The sequence below is a fragment of the Lissotriton vulgaris genome, chromosome 7, assembly GCF_964263255.1.
Source record: "Lissotriton vulgaris chromosome 7, aLisVul1.2, whole genome shotgun sequence".
Classification (NCBI taxonomy): domain Eukaryota; kingdom Metazoa; phylum Chordata; class Amphibia; order Caudata; family Salamandridae; genus Lissotriton; species Lissotriton vulgaris.
In genome coordinates, this window is record NC_141695.1 from 1177609917 (window position 1) to 1177634763 (window position 24847).

A 24847-nucleotide genomic window follows, 5' to 3' on the forward strand; every position below is an offset into this window, starting at 1 on the left:
CCACACTGCGTATTTCCATTAATATTAGTGTCTGTGTGGGAGCGCCAGGAGCAATATCAGAGGAACTCTCATTGGGGTTTGCTTCCAACGTGGCGTTACAATGACCAGTGCTATTGCACCTAGCAGTTGTCATAAATAGAACCCAACATGCATGCACACCAGAGGGGATATCACATGTCTTTTGTTGGCCATGTGCTGGCATACCCATTCTGGAATTAGACCTGAAGAAGCCAATTCAGGCCCCCACTTTCGGTCCCAATATAAGGGAGGCAAATATTTGTGTGGGGCCATCAAAGACGGATATCATGGTGGTTGCCAACACAGCACTAATGCAGTAAATTTACTGGCGGATCTGCATATTCATGAGCGAATAGACAGACCAACTGATGCACATACCACTATTCCACAACAAAATGCACAACTGCCTTCATTAAAAGTAATTAGTGCTTGATTGCACTCAGCAGCTTCACAATGGCACAACTGCATCTGCAACTCCTCCTACCTCAGCTTCAAAAGAGACCTTAAGCGACATCTCCTCAATAAATAGTCAAGTCCATATTTCTTTCAGATCCTGATATCCTTTGATCACCTGAACAGGCATCTCTCTGCTAACCTGTCGACCTTTCGTTTTCCCTGAGTTCTCCTTACAATTTACACTTGTCTTTGGTCTCCTTGGTCTCACATCTTTTTTGTAGTCTCTAACTTCTTGTCTGTAAGTTTTTTGTTTCGCGTTCTCCCATGACTTTGCTTAGTTGTCTTGGCCTCTCTTATGTTACCCCTCCCCTCTTACCCCTACAAATGGTTCTTTGGTATATTTTATTGTGTGCCCCTAGGTAATACCTCCCATATTTTATTTAACTGTATTTAATCATTTAATCCTAAGATTTTTGCCTTTCTACTGTTCTTTGATGGTGAAATTCCAATGTACTTGATTGTATTTGCATGTAATTACTGTACCATTGTATTGCCTTTTCCTTGCATCTGTAAAGCGCTCTGATACCTCCGGGTATGGCCAGCGCTATACAACACCTTTTAAATAAATAAATCATCTGTTTCTGTTGCATTATTGCTTTTGCAGTGGCTTGCACATGGCTTCATAATCATGCTTGGTCTGGGAGTGGTTGTATCTAACCCATTTCAGCATCAAAGCATGAAAGATAGGAAAGAATACAAAATTGAAGGCAAAGAAAGGAGGCACTGGCCAAGCCAATAATTCTGTCTTGCATTTTGTGTCTTGAGAGAATATTAATAAAAGCCTCCTGTCAAGTAAATAAAAAACAAAAAAGGGATTGCATTGGGTATACAATTTATCTATGCAATAAAGAATTAGAACATGTTAATATTCTGATTATTTTTGGGATGTAAAATAGTTCCAAATGAATTGCAATGTAAGGTCTCAATAGGAGGAGGAATCATACACCAAACAACCAATTGCGTGTGGTATGGCAGCATTACTCCTTTAGGTACAGCCTAAGCCCACTGTATGTATGCTTCAAAGAATTGGTGACAATGGGGCATATTAGCAACAACTAGCGATAATTATCGCTATGTTGGCTTAGCGAGAAAATTCCTATCGCCGCCCTTCACCTGTTTTTATCGCTGAGATACCTTGCTGTTATCAAAGTTTATCTCAGAAGTGATAAAAAACGGGTGAAATGCGCGAATATCGCTGTCAATACAACGATATTCAGGCATTACCGTGACAATGCTCTTAGCCATGTTATCCACCTCTCATTGGATAACATGGCTAAGAACTGGTCAGGGCAGGCGTTAGCTTTTGGAGATATTCGCGCTTAGCACGAATATTTCCAAAACTACGCTTGTGTTGATCATAGGCGATAGCGATTGCAGCGACTGTTTTCAGTCGCTGACATTTTTGCACGCCCACTTTGCATGTCATTAGCGATAATTATCGCTGACATGCAAAGCGGGCCACAAAATGCCCGCTATCGCCTACAAGCTGTCGCTAACTGGTGTTAGCGACAGCTTGTTAATAGGGCGATAAAATTATCGCCGCTGTAGCGGAAAAAAGTCCCGCTAAAGCGGCGATAATGGCCCTTGGTAATATGCCCCACTATGTCTTGCTGATAGCTGCGCTGTCAAGCTAGGCCGAAAAATCCTTACCTGCCAATCAGCCTGCTGTGAAAGTAGTAAGAAAACAGAGAAAGAATTGCCAAAACTCCTCCATCGAATTTGATGGAAATGTTGACAAAGAGAAATAAATAGTGGTCTAGTGATCAAGAATATGTGCATGCCTGGAATTCCCACTGTCCCTTATTCCATATTGGTTTCTAGCAACAACAAAAAAACTAAGCATTCGAGTGTAAACGAAGGGGGTTATGTTTTCGGCTGCTGTTGTGACATAGGTTTTATCATCAGCCACGATTATGGCCTCCTGCTCGAACCAGAACTGGATGTGCAGTGATGTAACCGGTTTATTTTAAGACAGAACAAGAGAAAAGTGGAAAAAGACCAAAAACCATACATGATCACACAACTGTGTTTATGCAGCGACCTGTGCACAGCGTCCTGCGGTCCCAGGATGAGTTGCCCACTCTGCCGGCGTCTCCTAAGATGGATGGCGTGCTGTCACACTGAGGAATTACTACTGATCTCAGTGCAGTGAACCACAGCCACTAATGGCCCATGTGAGCGATGTGCAATCTATACCTACTGAAATGTAAACGGAGACAAGAGCCCGCTGAGGGTCAACTTCAGCCTCAACTTGGTGTTGCCTAATCCACCAATTCACCACCTCCGACCCCGCTAACTCGCTAAATTCTAAACCTGGGTGCCATTTCCACAGGCCTGGGAAGTAAGATTAATAAGACTATCAGCTGTTTATAAGCTGCATTTGTAGGTTGCTAGGAGTCAAGGCACCCAGAAAAGATGCTATCATTGTATTCTTGTTGTTGCCCCACCCCCTTGAGCCAGCAGTGTGATGCAGCAGTTCTAAGGGCTACAGCAGGACTTATATACTGGTGCACCTGCAGAGCTAATAGTAGGGATTTTCATGGGACCCCTACAAGTGCTCTTTGCTGACCCAGCAAAAGTGAACCCTTCAGCAGTTGTCTGCCTCAATGCTACAGGAAAACTAGGCATTTCACTCTTCTGTCTTCTCGCACTGGCGAGGGACCCCTGCATTGTCCATGGAGTTTCAAACGTGCCCTCTTTGATAGACAAAAGGAGTGCTGTGGTAGAATGTCACTATGCCGAGCCACACCATATAAAATTCCATATAAAAAAGTCTAAGAGATATTCCCAAAAGTCTGGGTCGCCTATTTTTATGCTCAGAAGGGTTTTAGCCTTCAAGATTGAGCAAGATGGATCCTTTCAGGGAGGGTACACGATGTATTTGCATGTGGCTGGGACCGTGCTGTATTAGAGCAACAAATTAAAGAATGATGGAGTGGGTTGTTACTTAGACCCTCATTACATGTGGTCCCAACGGGACCAGTAATGAGAGTTATCAACCCCATCAGGACCCCAGCACGTCCGTGATATTTCATCCAGGCACTTCACCCGTTGAAAGCATGTAAAAAGTCCTGATCAATTACCAGGCAAGCATGAGGGAATCTCTGCAGATTCACTGATTACCAGATCTTATTTCCCAGAACTTTGTACCGGGGACTAATTCTAATTTGTCTGATGCCCGCTGTATCTATACCTTTGAATGGACAGTATTACTGGGGCATTTTCCAGCCCCACTCATAATGAGCCTTTTAGAGTGATTCTGAACAGTTATAAAGCACCTCTATCTATCACTGTTTACATTCAACATTCACACTGGCAAGCAGGAGAAGATGGAGAGGGAGGTGGACCAGCGTCCTTTATACTCTGGTCAAATGAATCTTAATATGAGTGGCAAAATTGCACAGGGTCGGGAGATGTCTTCAACCTGAAAGACTCGATAAGGGCAGCGGAGTGCATAAAAAGTGCATTACATCCTCTCTCTCTGACCAGTGTTCACATGCAGAATATCTGCTAGTGCTTTGCTGATGCATCCATGTCCTTTGTCTAAAGGTTGCTGTTAAAGGCTCTAGACTGGGTGTGGCACTAGCAAGTCAAAAAAGCTTTCTCCATCCAGCAAGAGCGCAGGATGAGAGTTGGTACAACAGGAAAAAATGCAGCGGAGAAAGAACAAAGGCCAAGGCAGTAGGTACAGAGGAGCTGAAGGCCAATCATTAAAGGTAAGCATCTGTCATCAAAGGGGTCCCGGAGATGATTAGCGTTGAAATGAGCCAGTAAAGCACTAACTTGCTAACTTTAGCTTTAGCAGTTGGGTTCTAGCTTGGAAATGCAAGATGATGAAAATGTATTGCTCCACAGCTTACTAAGAGGTGACCAAATCTAGCAGTAAATGAAATGCCCAACATTGTATCCCACCAGAATGTAATGGCCATGCCTCTGAAAGCAGTGATAGGTGCATTATAGTAGGCTATACAGACTAAGTACATATTGGCTTGATTCCGCCAAGGGTTTAGGTGACTCAGTGGATTAAAGTTTCCACTGCAAGGATCTGGTTTGGATCTGATGGTAACAAGTTGAATCCCCCTGGGGCCCATTCAATCTTTCAACCTTCTGAGGCTGGTAAAATGGGTACCGTTGAGTTGCATAACAAAAACATCTGTTATTCAGTGCCAAGATACCTTTCTGGATGACATATGTTTACTTTAGTCACATAGGATACATTTACATACTAACAACCTAAAATGGATGAATTTGCATATTTGCTCAGTTTTACCTGCTGACCCATTAGATCACTTGTTTTTGTACACAGATCCTATTAATCACATTTAAAGACTTTTTGCAGCCATAAATGTGTAGGCTGCAGGCACTCGTGCCAGCTTCCCATGCAACTCTTTCTAGCTTTACTGTACTTATAAATATACCACTTACTTCAACAGAGAAAAAGTACATTGTTGTGTTAGTCAAAGGAGGCATAATGCGACATCTGACCCTATATATTTTTATTGGGTGTCTCTTACTCCATGTTGTTATGTTTGCCAGTCATTGTATGTTGTGCTGTTTTTCTAAGACTGTGGTGCAGTTGTTACAGCCTTCAGCATCTTCCTTGAAGTCTGTGCTAATAGATGTGTGTTGCACTGGCGCTGCAGTTGTGTTTCGTTTTTCTGCATGCTCCAGTCCTGCAGTGTGGATGTGTTAGTATGTCTGATCTATGCCTATTTCTAATTGATGCTGGTATTATCCACGCTTGTGCCCTGCTGCCCCTTTGCTTATACACGAGGTGTAAGAGGAGAAAAGAAAGAAAAAAAACAACGTTTACTCTCCCCAATGCACTGCTCTGTCTCACCCTATACCTCTCTCAATATATCCTCTACCTCCACTCTCTGACTCATCCTGAACCTCATTCTGCTACTATCATCTCCAAAATAACCCTGTAAAGATCCTTTCCTCCTCTATCCCTCCTGATTCACCCCAAACCTCATTGTACTACTATGATCTCCCAAACTACCTTTCTAAATTCTTCCCCATGTATCCCTCCTTTGACTTATAATTCCAAACCTCTTTTTACTGCTATGGTCTCCTGCAATCCTTTTCCAGAGATTATTCCCTCCTCCATCTCTCCATTTACCCATCCCAAACCTCATCTTACTACTATGATCTCCCAAACAACATTCTCTAGACTCTTCCCTCTTCTATCCCTCCATTATCGTTTTCAGTCCAACTAACAGACTGACATGTCCACCGCTCAAATTAGCTCATATTTCCCTATACTAATCCACCACTAATCCTTTTGGCTTCCGGAGTAAGGTGCTACTCTCCGAAAATAGTTTCGAAGCCTCATCAGGGGTAGTAAGCGCTCTATAAATACAATTACAATTATAATTTGTATTAAAAAAGATGGATTTCCGTTTATGAAGATCAGCCATAGTATTTATTTAATGACGTAAGTAGCAAAAAAAACATGACTTCAAAACATAAATGAAAATGAACTCCAAACAGCCCAAATGTGGTACTAGGGATGTAAGAATTTTCTATTGTTCATGCATAATGCCACGCAGGCCTTTATTAGGGAGTTAACCATATTTTGCATTATATCTGGCTTTTTTTCTGGCTACACTAACCCTAGAACTATGTCTTGTGCAAAAATAGATTTTGAGTAGAAAATGTCTTGCTGAAACTGTGCGCCGTAGCCAAATATAGTCAAATATGGTGGACGAACAGATTTCGCCAAATGACTTACAGAAACTATGTGGACATCGATATTTGGCAAGCCGCTTTGTAAATGACAGCAGGCTTTGCTCACATTTGACTCATGACTGACTGGCCAGTGGACAGTCAAGTGAAAAAGTGGCACTTAGGCTAATTTGTAATCACAAACCGAGGGTCCCACTTATCATGCAGGTTAAACCCACATTTCGCACGATAATTAGGCTGGGATCTCTAAACAATGTTATGAATTTAATGTGTCTCGTTGCACCAGAAAGAACATATACACAGTGTAATCTGGCTAAAATGTTGCAACACAAAACTTTGACATTGATTAGCAATGGAAGGATTCTTCAGGATTAAAGACACAATTCTTTCACGAAGTTGTTACAAAACTGTCTTTTCTATGCGCAGATTCGAGGAGTGTTACATAACCCCAATCCTGCTTTCTGAATCAGTGCAGCTGCTTCATTAAATGAATATATATATATTTTTATCGGCTCAGATGTTTAAGTTTCTAGCATAGGCAGAAGCCTCCCCTTCCACTGGGAGTAGCGGAGCAGCAAAAATGAAAGACTATAGAGACTGAGACCCAGAGAATAACACACAGAAGAAGATGGTGTGAACCACTAATGGTACAGAATCTTGTAACTGGTTTGCGAGTTCCCTGAAAAATGTCCACTTTCAGCTGGTCATGGGCGTCAAAATGTTACCAGCATACTCCTGCCTCTAGTACAGCCCCCTTTTTAGGCAGAAAGACCCCACATGTTGAGCACAGTTGGGTCACACTACCGATTTTCTCTTCTTTTACTAACATGTTAAGTTCTTCTGTTGTGCTCTACATGTTCAAGACTCTGCTCGGTGGGCGTGCACCAGAATGAAACCTCCCTTCTTACTAGAGAGTGACATCTGCTCCCTTACAAGGCTGTGGAGAGCCTGAATGTTGGTGAAAGCTTGTGGGGTATGGGTCTTTTTCCCTGCACCGCTAACAGAGCAGTGTAATAACCCACACCTGCCAACTCACATGGTGCCACCATGTAACACACAATATCGGCTCCTACAACACGGTCTCCCGGTGAGGAGCCAATATCACACTGTAGCAGGGAACACTAGCTGAAAAGCACCCTAAAATTGGTTTACCAGATCGTTTTCTGAGGCTTTGAACTGACAACGTCCATTAACGGGGTTGGGAGCGGGGTGGGCTGAAAAGTGCCTCCTAGGTACTTCTCGGCACAAGACCCCACCCCTTCAAGACCCTGCCCCTTCCTTACACAGTGAGATTGTTCTTCAAGTTGGCAGGTATGCTGACCTAATTTGTATAAAAGCAACTTGGTTATCGAATTAGAGATCATCTAGCATCTGTGGTGCTTAGACACCAGTGGTGAATGATGGACGCCCTACAAATACTGCCCAGTACCAACTCTTTCCAACAGGACGCAGCAAAAAGGCCTACCAATTATGCCAGTGCAACGCCGCACTCCACAAGGGTCTTGTTTCTTGAAACTGTCATCTGGGCATTGGCGAATAGACTTTTGAATGCCTGTACAATTAATGATGGTGGATTCTGAATCATGAGCAAAGTCATGTTTTTTTCATTAGTTTATTTTCCTGAGGAAAATGTACACCAACAGGCTGGTCGTCCCCAACGTTCATTTGATGGGTTCTCAACAAGGTCGGTTGTGCTGTCTGTGTTCCAGTAGTTAAGAAAACAAAAACACAGTGAAAAAAAACACACAGCAGAATGTGTCCCTCAATTTTGATATTTTGGGTAAATGTCCTAATTTGGCCCATCCTGGGCGCATTTTGATATGCATCTCTCACAGTTGAAATGAAATAAAGTCTCATGGTGTGAAGGGCTCGTTGGCTTGAGTACAGCTGACAAGAGAATGCATTGGAGATGCTCCGGGGACATGAAAATGCTCCATACTGAGGACGCTTCTGGAGTAGGCTGAAAGTTTGTGCCATTGTCCAATCAATATGTGCCCCTACCTCAGTCTTCCAGTCGATGCCAGGCATTTTCAAGTTATTTGGCAGGTGGTTTAACTATCCAGTAATTCCTTCTGTCAAAATAGGCAAATATGATTATGCAATTATTTCCTGCAGGCAGAAATCTTCAATTATAAGTCCTATATTCCAATTATCAATAATGTCACACCGGTCAGAGACCATCAATCTTACCGAAGTATCCATTGCAGACTTTGATTTCTTAGTTTACCGTGCATGCTGCAGCTACCAATTTGCACAGACCTCACTGGCACTAAGATTGGCAAAAATAGATAGAAAATACCTATGGATCAAAAAGTAGTTCAGAAATTGTTTGCTCCAATTCTTGGCGTTAGGCTCTGTCTAACAGCAAATGAATAAAGGCTTCCTCTTCTTAATTAAATGAGGAAAGCTCTTCAAGGTAAATAACTTCTTCTATTTCTGTTGGTTTCAGCAGTCTGGGTGGTTGCCTCCAGTCAATTAAAAAAAATTGCCTACTGACATAAATATCAGATCCCAATTATTGTTTACAACATATTGGTCATTTGGCCGTAGCTCTTCGATTATTAACTCCAATCAGGCAATATTGTAAACAATATTTAGATTACAACATTTTTGTCAGACAACATTTAGTCAATACCTTGATTTTAGTATCATGTCTCGGGTGTGACTCCTAAGTGAAAAGATCATCAGTGCCAATCTGTCCCTAAACTACATAGATCCACCTGCTTAGAAAGTGACCCAACCAAAATCCTTTCCGCCATCATTTTCAGGCTTCTAAAGTTGTATTCCATCATTTGCAAGAACTCCTCCATTTTATAGTTGTTATTTTCCCCAGACTTCAGTGGCATGCACTGTGATGAGATAGAAGAGATGGAGAAAGTTCCTGAACAGGAACTAATATAGAACAAGCATTGGCATAGCCAATAGGTCTCGCCTTTGGAACCTTATAAGTGTTTCATTAATCAGCACAATATCCTTGGTGCAACAACAAGTGTTGCATGGCTAAACACTTATAAGGTCCCAAAGGCGGGACCTATTGGCTATGCCAATGCTTGTTTTGACTTCGGGGAGGCTACCCTTACGTTCTTCCCCCTGCCACATCCACATCTTTCCCCATCCCTACCCTGGCAGAGGCCTCCTTCGCATGCCTCCTCACAAGCACAGCCTGCTTCCCTCACTCAGCCCTTGCGCCAGGCTCTTTCATATCTCCTTCCCACCACAACCCCCTCCTCCATCTTAAGATTGCAAATGGCACCTTCTCCCCTCATTATCCCCTTGCCTGGCAGTGCCTCTGTCTCTTCCGTACATCTTTTTTCATTGTGACAAGGCAGCATTCTTCATTCCTCACCTATAACAGTCCACTTGTCACACTTTCCCGCCCCTTTTCCATCCCAGTCCTGCCCCCTGTCCTATCATGAATCTCATTTCCGCCTCCTATGTGTCGCAGACCCTACTCAACCGCTGCCTGTCAAACGCCCATGTCATCTCCTTCCTGTTCAGCGGCAGTAGCTGGCGACAGCCTTACAGTGCAGAGAGGCATAATTCCATTTGCTCACTACGTTTGCCAGTCCAAATGCTGCGTTTTTCAAAGACTGCCATCTGCACACAGATCTGACTTCTTTGACAGCCCGAGAACATGAAATTGCAGTCACTAAAGAAGTACTGTATGTAAGATTTCCCTCCGTAGTATCGGCTCATTTAATTAATTGCAGTGCTCCTAGAAGCCTAGTAGTGCTTAACTTGACCCAGTGGTTTCTGGTGCTTAGCATGGCACTTATTTCACAAGGCTGGGACTACGATTTCTGACCCTGCAGGTGGTGATCTTAATATTAACTGTTCAACGTCTTACTAAAAAGAATGATTTACCTTGCAGGGTGACTGCATGGTATGTCTTCATAGGCTACCCCTTTACAGGCATGAATGTATTTTATCACATTAGTTTTATTCCCTGAGTCTGCTGCACCCTGCCACTGCCTGAGTCTAGGCCTCCCATTGGATAATTGAAGTTGGTTGCTGGCTCATGGCTGAGTTGAGGCAATGAAGGCTAGGAGAAGGCCTTCCTAAATTGGCAGTGAGAGTGAGGGCTCGCGAGGAAGAATACACGAAAGCTAATGTGGACTTTGCACTTGCTACCTAGCCAGATCAGTATAGCCTGTATTGCTACTGTCCTCAACGTGCTCACGGCAGGTGTGGCCCACTGCAACTGTTATGCTCCATGAATGTTGCATCCGTGCGCTTTCTCCCAGCAGCAAATTGGTGAGCATGCGTGAGTCCACTAGGCCGCAGCAGCAATACTCACTGACAATGGCAGCATTACGGCTAGGGACAATTCTTGGTTGTAGCAGGCAGGACTAGAGTAAGCTGAGCAGAGAATACTGATTCTGTCCTCATGCCTGGACCAAACTAATTACAGGCAGCACCAGCAGTGACATCACCTGCTGTGGCAAGTTTTCTCTCGAACAGTCGTCTGTTCCTCAACGAACCCAGTCAGACCATACCTCCAACCCTATGTGTATTCATGACTTCTTCCCAGTGTACATGTACATTGATACTTGTATAGCGCACTACTCACCCGCAAGGGTCTCAAGGCGCTTGTACGAATACCGCTGTGGAACCCATCCTGGCTTTCCCTGTGAGGCGTCCACTCCTGGGCACCCCTAAGGTGGAGACCAGGCATCCTTAGCGTTGTGGGGGTCGTTGTGGAGATTAAGCAAGCTATTGCCCACAGTTGCAGAGTGGGACTCCATGATTGGAATAGGCACCGAGGCGAGAATTATCGAGTCCGTGGAATTTTGAGCCCAAGACCCACCGAGGCGGGGGATTGAACCCTGGTCCCGGGCTAGACCTCTGAGCAGCAGCGGCCCCTGCAGGTAAGAGCTGTGGGCGGTGGGGCCGGGTGGGGGAGGGGGATTTCGACAGAAAATGAGGAGGGAAAATTAATTATTTATTTCATTGTCCCTCGTGGTCGTCTTTCGAATCCCCTCCACCCTGTTCCCACTGCCCCCACCCCCGCTCTGACCTGCACTGGCCGCTCATGCATCTGAGAATGGCCTGCAGTTTCTTCCCAACTGACCAACGTGCGTGGAAGCCTTCACCACACTTTGACATGCTGTCAACCTATCTTTTTTAAATAATCTGTCAGGCAAGTTAATGACCCAAGAAGGGTAATTGTAAGTATTCCCATGTAGATCAGTGAATGGCGCATTTGCCTTTCAAATACTGGTAATCGCTGCATTTTCACTATTCTCCTCTTCATGTACTCCTTTGCCTCGTGCCTGCCTATCACCAGGCCCGCTCTCTCTCTCTCTCTCTCTCTCTCTCTCTCACACACACAAACACCCCGTCCCGCACTCTCTCTCCACTCGCATGAAAACACAGCATTTTCATTTCCTTTGGCACTGTCAATATAAAGCAGCTGTCTATACCTACTTCACACAATGTCAATTACAGTTGACACGCGTGAATGTGTCTCTCCATGCTCTGCAGAGAGGCCGAGGATGGGATGAGCATGTAGTCTGAACACCTTTATGAACTGTAGACTGTCAGGGCTAGAAACTCACATTACCTTGCACATTAACTTCAGAGCTCTGACTTGTGCCCTGTCCTCAACACCCAGCCTCAACCTGAACTCACACTGACACCTACAGGTGACACAGTTCACAGCATGCACTCTATAAGAGACCTAAAATAAATTAAAGAATATCAAATGTAAACATGGATTGGATTACTAACAGAATACCTAGAGGACTATTACAGTATTTGTTGAGGAATCGATCAGTGTTTTGGACTGCAGAGTTAAGGAAATGAACGTAGGACCAAGTGGTGAGCTAGTGGCCTTGAGAACTGGCACGACCCGCTCACTTAAAGCTCTGGAGATTGCTGTGGTCGAAATTTACTTTAAAACCACCTGCAAATTGTATAGTAATCCCAAGTATCATTTTGGGCAAAGTCCTCTGTTCAGGCACAGAAAGCTGAAGCAGGATATTTTCAGGTAAGGGATTCTCTGTGGAATTTGATCTGTGACGTAGCCTAATATTTTCCATAAAACTGTACACATGGCAGGGGAACGGACACGCTGCAGAGGCTAATACACAACCCCTACATATTCAAGTAAGGTTTCCAGAACCTTCCCTTTCATTCGTCACAAACTATTTACAGCACCTTGTCCCGCGAATGATACTTCCTAATGCATGGTGAGCAGTAAATGTGTCCTCTGCTAGTCTGCATGATATATGAAAAGCACAGTAAGTATTCCTGATTTAACTGTAATGACCCAGTATGCCTCTTTTTCACAAAAGGTATCTTTTTAATTGGTTTGGAACATTTCATTAGTAAAACCTGCAGATTAAACTGCATGGTGTTTTGTGAAACTATTCACTTCTTGATCATAAAGCTTTGCAGTGCGTCTTGGACGACTAAAATGCAATATTAAAAATTTAGCTAGAATTCAGAATGAAAAAAGAGAAGCAGCTGTGAAAGAAAAGAGCATACTGATTGTACTGTAGATTTGGTGTAGAGTCAGTCAGTCATGCCTGGAATGTGACCCAGTGGCATAACAAAGGCCCCTGCAGCCCCTGCAGTTCAGGTAGCCGCGGGCCATGGAGGGAGTTCCATGGGGCAGAAAGGCGGGGCAGGGGAGGGGCAGGGTGGTGGGGGTGCTAAACATCGGAATATGGATAATGTGAAGTAAGTAAACAATTTAATAAATTAAATGAATTTCGTAGCGCGCCCGGCATCTCAAAATGCGATGAAGGGTGCGCTACGAAATTTGTTTTATTTATTAAATTGTTTACTTACCTCACATTATCCATATTCCGGTGTATAGCACCCCCCACCCTGCCCCTCCCCAGCCCCGCCTTTCTGCCCCACGGAACTCCCTCCACGGGCCGCGGCTGAGTTCAGGGGCGGGGGGGGGAATGAGCTTTAGAGGGCCCCCTCAGCACAGTACCCTGGCCTGGAGAGCTCCTTAGTGAGTACGGAGGGGGGCCCCTCCATGTACTTTGTAGGGGGTCCCCTCAAGTTTCATTAAACCAGTGATGGGACCGACTCCCCTTGGTACTTCACAATCAGAGGCTAAAATCAGTGAGATCAATTCACGAGGAAACGTGTAAAAACTTAAATGCACATTTACACTTTTCCTCACTTCACAGTACAGGTGGAATAGCACCGCTGCAAAACCGCAATGGGCACAGACTTCCAGTCATGCTATGCACCTAACATAGGATATGTTTTAAGCTGTTTGTTCCGCCCTTTTTGTGTTCTACATAGATTTCAATTCCGCGCAGTGGAAAGGGCAGCCACATATGCTGAAGCAGATTTTTTTTGTTTTCCTTTTGATGGTCTGACTTGACAGCCCAACTGCTGTTAGACAATTATGCGAGCACCACTAGAGAGGGGTTTTAGCTCTGCCCAAGTGTTGGGAGCCAGAAGTACATATTTTGGTTTGGTGGAAGTAGTGTGCTTCCACAAAAAAGTGCTATCCCTCCACCAGCTGTGATCATTTTGTTTGTTTATCCAGCTGCCTGAGTTTGAACTTTCAGGGACACACACATGGCATTGTAATGCTGTAACCGTGTATTAGATAACTAGATCATTTAAGGTGTTTGTCTTTCTCTGGAAGCAGCACAGATGGCAGGAGGGCAGTCATTTACCTAAATGGATTTTTAGGTCTGGCTTGATAGTGCAACTGTCACCTGATCTCTTAATCTACACCAATATTAATTCAAAGTTCTTTGCTTCCACACAAATACTATTTGCTAGCAATGCTTCAAATTACCATTTAACAGACTCCTTTAAAGCCAGACCTACTGGAATTGCCAATTCTTGTTTATCCATGGGGAAAAATATATCTGTGGAGAAAGTCCTTTTTCTTTACCCCTATAAAACTGGGTGGTGATCCATTATTGGCTGCCAGGTATCCAGTGTTAAGAAATCTGTGGCCCAAAACATATGTTCCTGTCCACAAATGCCTTTGTGAAACAGACCATGTATTTGCCCAGTGACTATGCCCACATCATCTCTCTCACCTAGCTGGTAGAAGCCATGTGAGCATTAAAGGTGGAGTTCAGTACAGTTAGGCCAAATGTTGGCAGCAGTCTTAGAAGTTGCCCTCACCTCTTGCGATATTGCATGAGGTGCAGAGTGCTGGCCGTTATCACCTGCAGATTTGCTGTGTATATTAAAAATACAGTGACCTGCTCCGGACATAATGAACAAGGGAAAGAGCAATGCTGCATGGGAAGAAACGAGCTGCTGCCACCGGGCTGCCAACGTTTACAGGAGAAAGCAACAAGTGAAGGCGTCTTTGATCCTATTGGATGAATTTTCCAGGAAATTCATATTGAACAATTATATAATGCACTCTGCAAGAGAAACAGCCATTATGTCGCAACTATCACAACGCTTGCCATTACAATGGATGGGGAAACAGACGGAACACCAGGGTCTAAACCATGAGTGTTCCGACTCTGCAAGCTCTACAACACGTGCCTTAACCACCCATACGCCCTAACCGTGCATATGGGTTGTTACGGCAATGCGCTGTCTAGCTGCTGCCTGCTGCAGACAGAAGCAGGAAGACCTCGCAGGAAGTGGTGAGGTAAGTGGGGCTGGGTGTAGTACTGGGCTGGGGGTTGTTTTGTTGTAGTAGAGTAGGCTGGGGGGTCAGGGTAGTTTTATGGGTTGAGGTTTGTTTTGTTGGCTGGGGGTGGGTTGGGGTTGTTTTGTGGGCTAGGGTGAGTCAGGATGTTTTGTGGGCTGGGGGTGGGTCAGGGTAGGTTTGTGGGTTGGGGGTGGGTTGGGATAGTTTTCTGGGCTCTGTGGGTCAGGGTAGTTTTCTGGGCTGGGGAGTGGGCCAGGGGCTGTTTTGTGGGCTGCAGGTAGGTCAGGTTTGTTTTGTGGGCTGGGAGTGGGACGGGGTAGTTTTGTGGGCTGGGTGGGTTGGGGCAGTTTTGTGGGCTGGGGTAGGTTGGGGTGGTTTTGTTGGCTGGGTTGGAGTCGTTTTCAGGGTTGGGGGTCAGGGTAGTTTTCAGGCTGGCGGGGTTCTGTGCTAGTTATCAGTGCTGAGGGGTCTGGGAAGTTTTCAGGGCTAGGGGTGGGGCTAGTTTTCAGGGCTGGGGTAGTTTTCAGGGCTGGGGGTTAGGGTAGATTTTAGGATGCATCACCTCCCCCGGAGAAAGGAACCGACGCATCACCTTCCCTGAGTGTAAGGGACCGATGCATCACCTTCCCTGCGACCCTTTTTGCTTGCCTTTTTTGACACATCCAAGATACTTTGTGTAAAAGTGTGGCATCCAACATTTTCTTCGAACAGAACTGTTTCTACCTTTTAAGAATCATATTTTTCGTACTGTATTGTGGATGTTTGTCCTTTTGGTCTTATTTTGGTTCAGATAAAGATTACTTATTTTTCTAAACTGGCGTGGTGTCCATTTGTAGTGAACACATACAGTAATATATTACTGTATGTGTTCACAAATGCTTTACACACTGCCTCTGAGATAAGCCTGTCTGCTTGTGCCACGCTAACACGGGGGTGAGCAGAGGTTATTTTAGAAGTTTATCCCCCTTACCCTAACTAGGTAGAAGGGTCCCTACTTGGACAAAGGTACCTACCTCTGCCAACTAGAGACCCCCATTTCTAACATGACCCATCTTAATGGTGGTCATTGTACAGACGTACAAAATACGGACAGTTAAACCGTCTGCCCTGAAATCAGCTCTGACCACCAGGTTCAATGCACAACTGTGCGGAAGTTAATATGCTTTCTTACCTGTGCATAGAACTGAGCTTTTTTACCTACTCAAACCAAAGACTTATCTCCTCTAAAAAAATGGCAGGATGCACGTGCCACAGAATCAGTTCAGACGCATCAGGCGATGGTCCCTCACTTAGTACGACATGATAGGCATCATACAGACATCACTTGAGATTGCTTTGGCAAGAATGTCTACCTGAAGCTTGTCTTTGATTTCTGCCACGATATACAGCAGTTGCTACCCTTACCTAACAAACTGGATAGGTTTCAGCTGAGGCTGCCCTGCCTGGGTGAGATTTGTAGCACAGTGTTCAGGAAACAGTGCTAACAACTATTTTGTTCAACCACTCCTTGCAAATCCCCAGTGTTTATTTGAGATATGGAAAAGACAAGATAATAAAAATGTACCATCATGGATAAATCCAAATGTTCAGTTTTGGACAAAGAAAAAATATCATCTGGGCAGCAGCATTACAGGCCAACTCTGAATACACACGCACTCCTGCACACTTGTGACACACACACACCAAAGGTACTGTTTATGTATTTAGATATGACATATGAATGAATCTGCCTAACTCTTACTAGCCTTTCAGAAGTGCTTTGCTTTCATTCTGAAACTGGATAAATTAATATGAATTTGAAGACTGTAGAGATTAGACTGAAGGGATTAAACACGAGAGAAACGAAGTAGGAAGAATCACAGACCTTTCATGAATGTGGAGCAGACTAATTATTTAAATGTCTAGAGAAGACTAGTAAGAAAAGTTCTTGGCAGAGCCATGAAAAAATGTTGATTGAAGAAGTATCATGACAAGATGTCAGCATGATACTGGAGCCCTGATGATGTCCTTTCAGGACGAAACGCGTTGGCTGATTTAAATTGTGGAATCTGATTTAAATGATGGAGATCAGCTACTGGAAATGAGAAAAAATAATAATTCTGGCTGACAATGAACTGATAATAATTGGATGTTCAGCCGTTTGAACTTCTTTTTGAATCTACTGCCCGAGGACTTATTTTGAAGGACTTCAATAATTGATTGTCATACGAACTGATAATTGTGGAGCTCCTTCTTTTCATATTTTGAGTTTACAGCGTCATGTGCTTTATAGTGGCATGTCCTGTTCATATACCCTGCTATGAATAATACAATACAGGACAGGCTGGCTTTGTAAATCTGTAAATACATTTTGAACCAGGAGCACTGGAAAAAAGCGGGGTGCCTGGGGCATAACGACCCCTCTGAACTTCCCCCCTGGTAAAGGTCATTTACCACGAGAATCAACCGCCACCTCTCCTGCACAGCCAGGGCAATAAACTATGAATCGATGCTCTAATATAGGTCAAGCTCACACGCATTCTCTTGTGTAATGACTGCACTTAACAGGGCCGAGATTACAAGAGACAAAAGCTTGACCTTGGACAGGTCTGAGATTTCTGCCACTTCTCCGTCCTGGCCTGGCAGCTGCGTGGTTCTCGAGCATCAGACTCCGACACGAGGCTCCATTAATGCAGCTTCACACTGCGCCCTATGGGATCGGCGGAGTGCTAGAAAACGTCTCTGCGCGTCATGGTTGCTCCCCACAGAGGCCGGGCGGCAGAGCAGCGCCACCCCTCTGATGCCAGGACGTCAGGAGAAGTGCAGGCTTGCAGGGAAACAGGCGCACCTAAAGAGGAGAGTTGCGCAGCCTTCGAGTCAAATTACTGCGGTTTTGACGAGAATGCACAACATTGCTCATGCTTTTCGTATTTTTCAGATGAAGCATCACAAAAGTACAAACTGATAAAATGTGGCACATAAGGTTTTTATATTTCCTCTAGTTCAGCAGCACCATATTTGATTGGTGCTGCGACTTGCTTGAAAGGTGGGTTCAAAGGCACAGTAACATGTAACATTACAGAGGAGAACAGACAATGAGAAGTGGTGGGTTCATGCCAGATTCATTACCCAACTCAATGGCAGGCGTTATCTCGCTGGATGAAAAGCTGCTTTGACCCAATCACGGGTCTTTCTAAATACACAAGGACCTTTGCAGTCCGTGCATTAACCATGTGAGCTATATTTCTGGTGAGTGGTCTTTCCAAGTCTGGGTTTCTAAGATGCGTTGACAACTTTTGTTTACATTCAGTGAAACACTTCGGATTGCAGAATTGACTTAAAACTCAGGTAAAGATTCGCCCCTGTGCACCAGATTCGTGAGTAATTCATGCTGATTTTCATCTGTTCCTTTTTGAAACTCTTAAATATATGCATCTGCTGTGCTTGGTAACTGCACCACAGATCACAAGGCCCCGACAACGACAGCCACGTTTTTATGGAGATGGTCTCTATGTCAACACGTCCCTAGAGGCGGCGGTGATGCTATGTCTGTTGCTGCGGGATTCCTACCATGGAACTCCTAGATAATCGCAGCTGTCTTATGCAACAAGAAACACCTGATTTTGCGGCGCGACATCGGAAAACACACAACATGGCTGATCACTGGCTATATGGACTCAGAGCAATTCAAATACCTTTCAGCTAGATTCATCATTGTCCCATTTTGCGAGTAATTAATAGAGATTATTAAGGAATCGCTATTAAGGACTTGCAAAACGGAATTCATGTAGGAATCGCTAAATAAATTGTGATTCCTACACATTCCTTATTTGCGATTAGCAAATTCGCAAATAAGGATGCGATTTCAAGGGTGCCAGGGGTGTCCAAAGGACATCCTGTAGCACCCCTGAAATGAAAATGTAGACTGATGTTGCGCACACACATGTCCAAAGGACATGTGTGTGTGTAACATACAACTGAGAAAAATGCACAAAAGTGCATTTTACTCATATTTCGCTATTTACCACGAAGTGAGACTTCGCGGTAAATAGCGGCCAAATATAGCGATTTCGCAATTTTTAAATGCTTCTTGAATTGCATTTAAGGAATCTCTAATTGAGATTCCTTAAATGCAATTATTCGCAAATGTGCAATTTTTAAAAATGCGATTTTTGCATTTGGGATGATGAATCCCAAATGCAAAAATAGCGCTCGCAAAGGGGCAGATTCTCAGAATCTGGCCCTTTGCGAGCCGTTTTCGGCTTGATGAATCTGGCCGTTTATTCGGTCTATTTAGACAATAAAAGTAACCGCAAAACCTATAAAACACATCAGTATGCAGTGATCCAATGATAAATATAATCCTAAATAAAAAACATGCAGACATAAAAAGTCCATAAAACATCACATAAGAACGGTGGCGCTCTGCGTTATGGCATGTTCAATGTATACAGCCGCAAGAATACAGATCTTAATGGTGGACACAGTTTGTAGATGAGTGAAAGTCGCTCTACAGTAGTGAATGTTTGCCTCCCTAAGAATGGGCAATAAATAATGTTTCCTCAACAGGAAGTACACTTTTCGAAAAAATGAAATGTAAAGCAGTTTGTGGTGATTGATTATCACAGGGACACAGTGGGTATATGGACTCAATTTATGTACTGCTCTTTCTTATAAGAAGAGCAGCAAATTGATAAAAAGAAGGAAGCTGTGTAGCTTTGGCTATAAAATCGCTTAGTGCCTGGGCTTGAGGCGTTCTTCCCTTAATGAATACAAAGATCATTTTCGAAATTTAGGTTGCAGGATCTCGAGAAGTTCACTTGAAGCGCGTTGGTATCAATAATAAATCTCATTCGACGTAGGGCAAGTCCAGAAGGCTGCTGAAGTTTTAAATGACTGCTTTATAGGCACTGCCTCGTTTTGTAAACACACAAAGATACGATTAACGGGTAAGGTGTCAAAATGTGCCCCAAAATGATTTAAGCTGTCAATGTCCCTGCCTCTTTCAGCGGGGTATTTCGAAGACCGATCAGGATAAGCTCTCAGAAATCGTCTGTAAACCATGCACCTGCTAAAAGTTTCGAGGTGTACGAATTTGTAGGTGAGTAATATGCGCCTGATTATGAGTTGGACACTTTGAATGGGGAATAACGCTGATTCCAATTTCGAGGTGTACAATTGCACATGTTCACTGTTTGGGCCCAGGAGTTCGGTCCAAATTGTAATGCCTCCTTCCAGTGCTCAACTTGTAAAATACTTGAGCACTGGTGCCCAAAGTTTTTCTCAGACGTCTGCGGCCGGTGATGCTGAGAGTTGTAGTTGCCATATATCAAGAGTGCTTAAACGTGATGCCACTTCATACCTCATTCATCCAACCAATACACCTCCCATCCCTTTGTCTTATTCTTGCACGTTCTTGTCGTCCAAGCTTTGTCCTTTTGTCAATGGTTTTCTGTCATTCGCTTCTTCCTTTTACCATTTTCCAATTTTCTCTCACTTGTTCTGTCACAGTCTGATGATAATAAATTAGTCCCCAAAAATGAGTGCCAGGGGACTCCCCGTGCAAGCAGCAGCTTAAATTAAGCACAGTTGTAATCAGCACAAATAGGATTTTGCACATACAAATGGGATTATCAGCCACATTGTGATCAGGGCCAGTCTCCAGTCCTGTGTGGGTTTTCATTCTCTTGCACCGACATGTGTATCTCTTTGTAATTATTTTACATATTTTCGCTCAGCTCTTGTGGATGGTGGCCCTTTAAATCAGATAATATTTCCCTGAATAATCTTCCCTAGTTTACAAATGAATATTTCTCCCAATATCAACTCTACCCCCTTTATTTGGAAGGGTCACTTCTTCTGGATTTTACTGTTTATTTTCCCTTATATTACCACAACCATTGACGACAGCAAGCTCAATTCCATGCAGTCTTTCATTCCCTGCGAAACACTTATGCATACAGCTTGTCTTTACAAGTTCAAAACTGTCCCGATCTGCAGACATGGGCCACTTTCTTAGCTTTCCAGTTCTCTAATGGATCCACTTTAATTTTGATGCCCGGGTCTATTTTCCGTAAAAGAAATTTGCAACTGTGGAGGAAGGTGTTCAAATAGATAGAGCAAGCCTTCAATAGTCTTGCCTGCACTTACCAAAATCTGAGTTTAAACAAATAAATATGATGCTACAACAATCTCAAATTGGGCGTGGACTGTGACCAGTCACGGCCAGTGCAGGTAAGCTTGTGGGGCGGGGCAGGGAGGAAGTGACAAATGACGGAATAGGGAAATAAAATAAATAAATCACTTACCTTGCGTTCACTGCATCTGCGAGTCGGAGATGTGGCCAGAGCAAGGTAAGTGTTTTATTTATTTATTTTATTTGCCGTATTCTGTTGTTTGTCACTTCCACCCCTCCACTCCACCACTGCCCCCCCCCCCCCCCACCGTGCTTACCTGCACAGTCCGCCACTGACTGTGATGATAGACTCAGCAGATGGGAAGTCAAAATTTGGGGCGGTAGTTACTGGAGGATTTCAGCCCTTGACTTGGTCTAGGTGCTTTTGGTGGCCATGTCAAAAGTTCTGAAGAATATGGAAAGTTTGAGATGTTCAGTTCCCAGTGCTGGCAAGGCAAGAGTGTCCCAGTAGGGAAACTGACGTGAGTTGCGAGCTTCATTCCTCAAATCCATGACAGTCAAGATTTTGTTTTCTGCTGCTGAGAAGAGTACAGACAAGCAAGAAGTGTTTGCTTTTGCCAAAGGGTGCGAAGGTACAGCCTGTGCATCCTAGACGATGACGGATGTTCCCCGGTCAAGCCACTGGTGCTCATATTTTCATTTTATATCCCGCTTCTAGCAGCAAAAATTGCAGTAAAGAAGTGTAATAAGTCAGGTGGAGAATCATAAGGTGCCTGGATGTTTTTATGTCTCGAAGCAAGGAAAAATGGCGTGATTTATAAAGAGAATATTGTCGGGGTAACTGTTGTTCCGTAACTTTTAATATAGCTTGGGCTAAGAAGTTTTGCTTGAAGAAATTTCTGATTTCTGTGTGGAACTTGTGATCTCTGCTCCTCTATTTGCTGTGAAGCCAGATGCAGTCATTCTGGTTCATGCAATTTCAGATTAAGCACATGCATCACTCTGGTGTAATCAAGGAAACACCTGCTTCACACTGAGCTCTGCCAGGAGTGAAGACTCTTTATGACAACATAAAGTTTCTCGCAAAAGGCAGTGAGCATGGCAGCAGCAACAATGATACTTATTTAACATAAATGTTCAGTTTTTATATAGTCCTAAATTTGGTTCGTGAGCAACTCTCAATTTTTGCACACAAGAGGACTGGGGTACAAAGAGAATCAAATATTGGGCTAGGATCCACAATTTAGCCTTTTGGGATACACATGTCTCAGACTACGATTCCTAAATAGTCACTGAATACATTTCCAGATTTAAAGTGAAGAATGGTTCTTGCTCAACGATGTACACATACAACTACTGATATTCACCAGTTATGTTTATCAATGAACACAACATAAATCGTGGCACCCACCATGTTGGTTCTGTGCATCTGCGCCATTTGGAAATTGGTGTGGGGCAGTGTAATTTTGGCCCCACCCTTTCATGTATGACTGGGCCATATATATGTTTATACATGACCTTATGTACTCGCATGATGTAACATTAATAATGTAATGTAGTGAACTTGAACAGATACAGAAAGTGCACTTACAAGGCAATCTCGACATTTATATGAGTGTGCATTCAAACATTTTCCCTTATTGTAACGATGAATTACAGTTCCCACATATAATTGTATTTGTGTGGTTTGAATAATATTGTCAATTCTTATATGTATGTGTGACTATTCATTTAAATAATCCTCTCCATTTATTTTATAACTGAAAATATATCCATTTGAATGTTGCTTTATATCTATATTGTACCTGTATATGTATCTGTAATCATGCATTTAAACATGTACCGAAATGCTTGCTGCACTAAGTTGAACATTAAGCATTGAGATTTCCTCATGTTTTAACATGAATGTTTGCTTTGGGGGCAACATTTTTATCTCCTCTTCAAGTGCAGGTGCATGAGCTCATGGTTAAAGAAAGGCACATTGTGTGAAAGAGATAGTGAGGCTCAAAAAGAAAATCTTTTGGCAAGATCACGAAATGATAATGAACGAAGGGAAGACTACTGTCTGAGTGTACTAGGGAGACAGGAGGAATCCAAGATTCTTCTAATGTGTGGACCAATGGAAAGAAATTTCGAGTATAGATGCCAAGTTTTGTTGTTTGAAGATGGAAATTAATGAGACGTGACATGGGATTCTCGAAGGTTACTCTTGTAGGTATAATTGAAGATCATGCTTTAGCTAGATTCTGATTCCCTTTAGACTCTGAGAGGTGCAGACCTCTTTGTAACATCTCTGTTGTGTGGCATTATGCTATACAATATTCTTTTCTTTATAGAACTTCTACAGAACTTATGCTATACTGATACATTTCTCTGCTTCTCTGAATTAATAGGTTTTCCTGATTTCTAGTTTGGAATAGGGTTTAGTTGATCTTCTTATACAACCTCATGGCAGCTCGGGACATTGGGAGAGAGCTGCCCGAGGGATCTCCTGTTTCCGCAACTTTGCGGCTGCCCCTGCAGGAACATTGCATGCTGGGACTCGAAGTGCACTCCACCATGAAAGGACTATCAACAGGTGGAGCCAATTAGCACTTAAACTGAGGCAGTAACTTGGAGCAGCATTTCAACTCACCCGCCGTTACACTCTGGGCGCTGATGAGGCCACACGGCCGAAATGCATACGCCCGCTGAAATTGCATTTCCTGCATTAAAGAGACCTCAATTGTCCCCATTTCGTGGCTTCTGCCTTTTTCTTTGAAGAGGGTAACCTGGATATTTATGCACTATGATCCTGCGACGTGCATCAGAGGTCCCTGCACACCGAAGGGTTTGGTCATCGATGGCATTGTTCTGCCTCGGCAGAACCCTTTCTGTTCCGATGTATCGGTACGACCAAGCCCACTACCACACGACTGGAGGAATACAAGCGGTGTCGGAGTTATTGAACTTTGCTTTGGGCGGGACACATTGTTGTACTTGCTTCCGCGGACAACATACCTGAAGATGGTGGTTGTGCAGTTTGGGGACGCCAGGAGCTTCATTGATGTGGAAGACAGCTCAGGACATTGGGAGGGAGCTGCCCGAGGGACCTCCTGTTTCCGCAACTTTGCGGCTGCCTGCAGGAACATTGCATGCTGGGACTCAAAGTGCACTCCACCATGAAAGGACTATCAACAGGTGGAGCCAATTAGCACTTAAACTGAGGCAGTAACTTGGAGCAGCATTTCAACTCACCGCCGTTACACTCTGGGCACTGATGAGGCCACATGGCCGAAATGCATACGCCCGCTGAAATTGCTTTTCCTGCATTAAAGAGACCTCAATTGTCCCCATTTCGTGGCCTCTGCCTTTTTCTTTGAAGAGGGTAACCTGGATATATATGGGTATATACACATACAATTATTAAAAAAAATATATGGATAAATACAGATGGAAATGTCCAAAAAATAAATACCATAAAACCAGGAGGTGTAATTATAAGTTATAAAACACTACTGTTAAGTTTGTTTTTACTATAAAAAGTATACATGTGTTTTTTTATTTTATTTAACAAACACTATAGGTTATAAGGATATTGTGAGTAGATACTGACATTTGAAAATACTTTGAAATGCACTTAAAAAACCATAGGTTTCAGGCTGGTTATAGTTCGGAATTATCATTAAAAAAAAACTAGAAATTCACTGAAAAAACATAGGTTTCAAGGGTGTTATAGTTAGCTGTACATTTCACTCATACAAAACCATTGAAATTCCTCTGTTATAGTTAAGTGTACTAAGTATAACTCGCGCGCTCGCAATCCACTGCTTATGATGTCACATATTACATCATTCATGACATGGTCAGTGACACTGCTCTTACCTGCATGGGCCGGGGCTGGATGTCACCCATGTCCTAGAGATTGGCTATTCTTTCACGATGTCATATTCACCCTTTATGATCCCAGCAGCCAGATAATTGATATCTAT

The 24847-nt window shown here is 43.5% G+C and overlaps 1 protein-coding gene across 2 annotated transcripts in view; it reads left to right on the forward strand.

Moving 5' to 3' along the window:
• The window catches only part of KCTD16 (potassium channel tetramerization domain containing 16), a 443392-nt gene that overhangs the window by 313308 nt on the left and 105237 nt on the right, over nucleotides 1–24847 (forward strand). Inside the window, exon 4 of one of the 2 annotated variants that reach the window (XM_086928882.1) lies at nucleotides 13142–13155. The exons of the other annotated variant lie outside the window; for it this stretch is intronic. Coding sequence (XP_086785008.1) covers nucleotides 13142–13155 — 14 coding nt within the window. The remainder of the gene's footprint in view (nucleotides 1–13141; nucleotides 13156–24847) is intronic. 2 annotated transcript variants of the gene reach the window in all.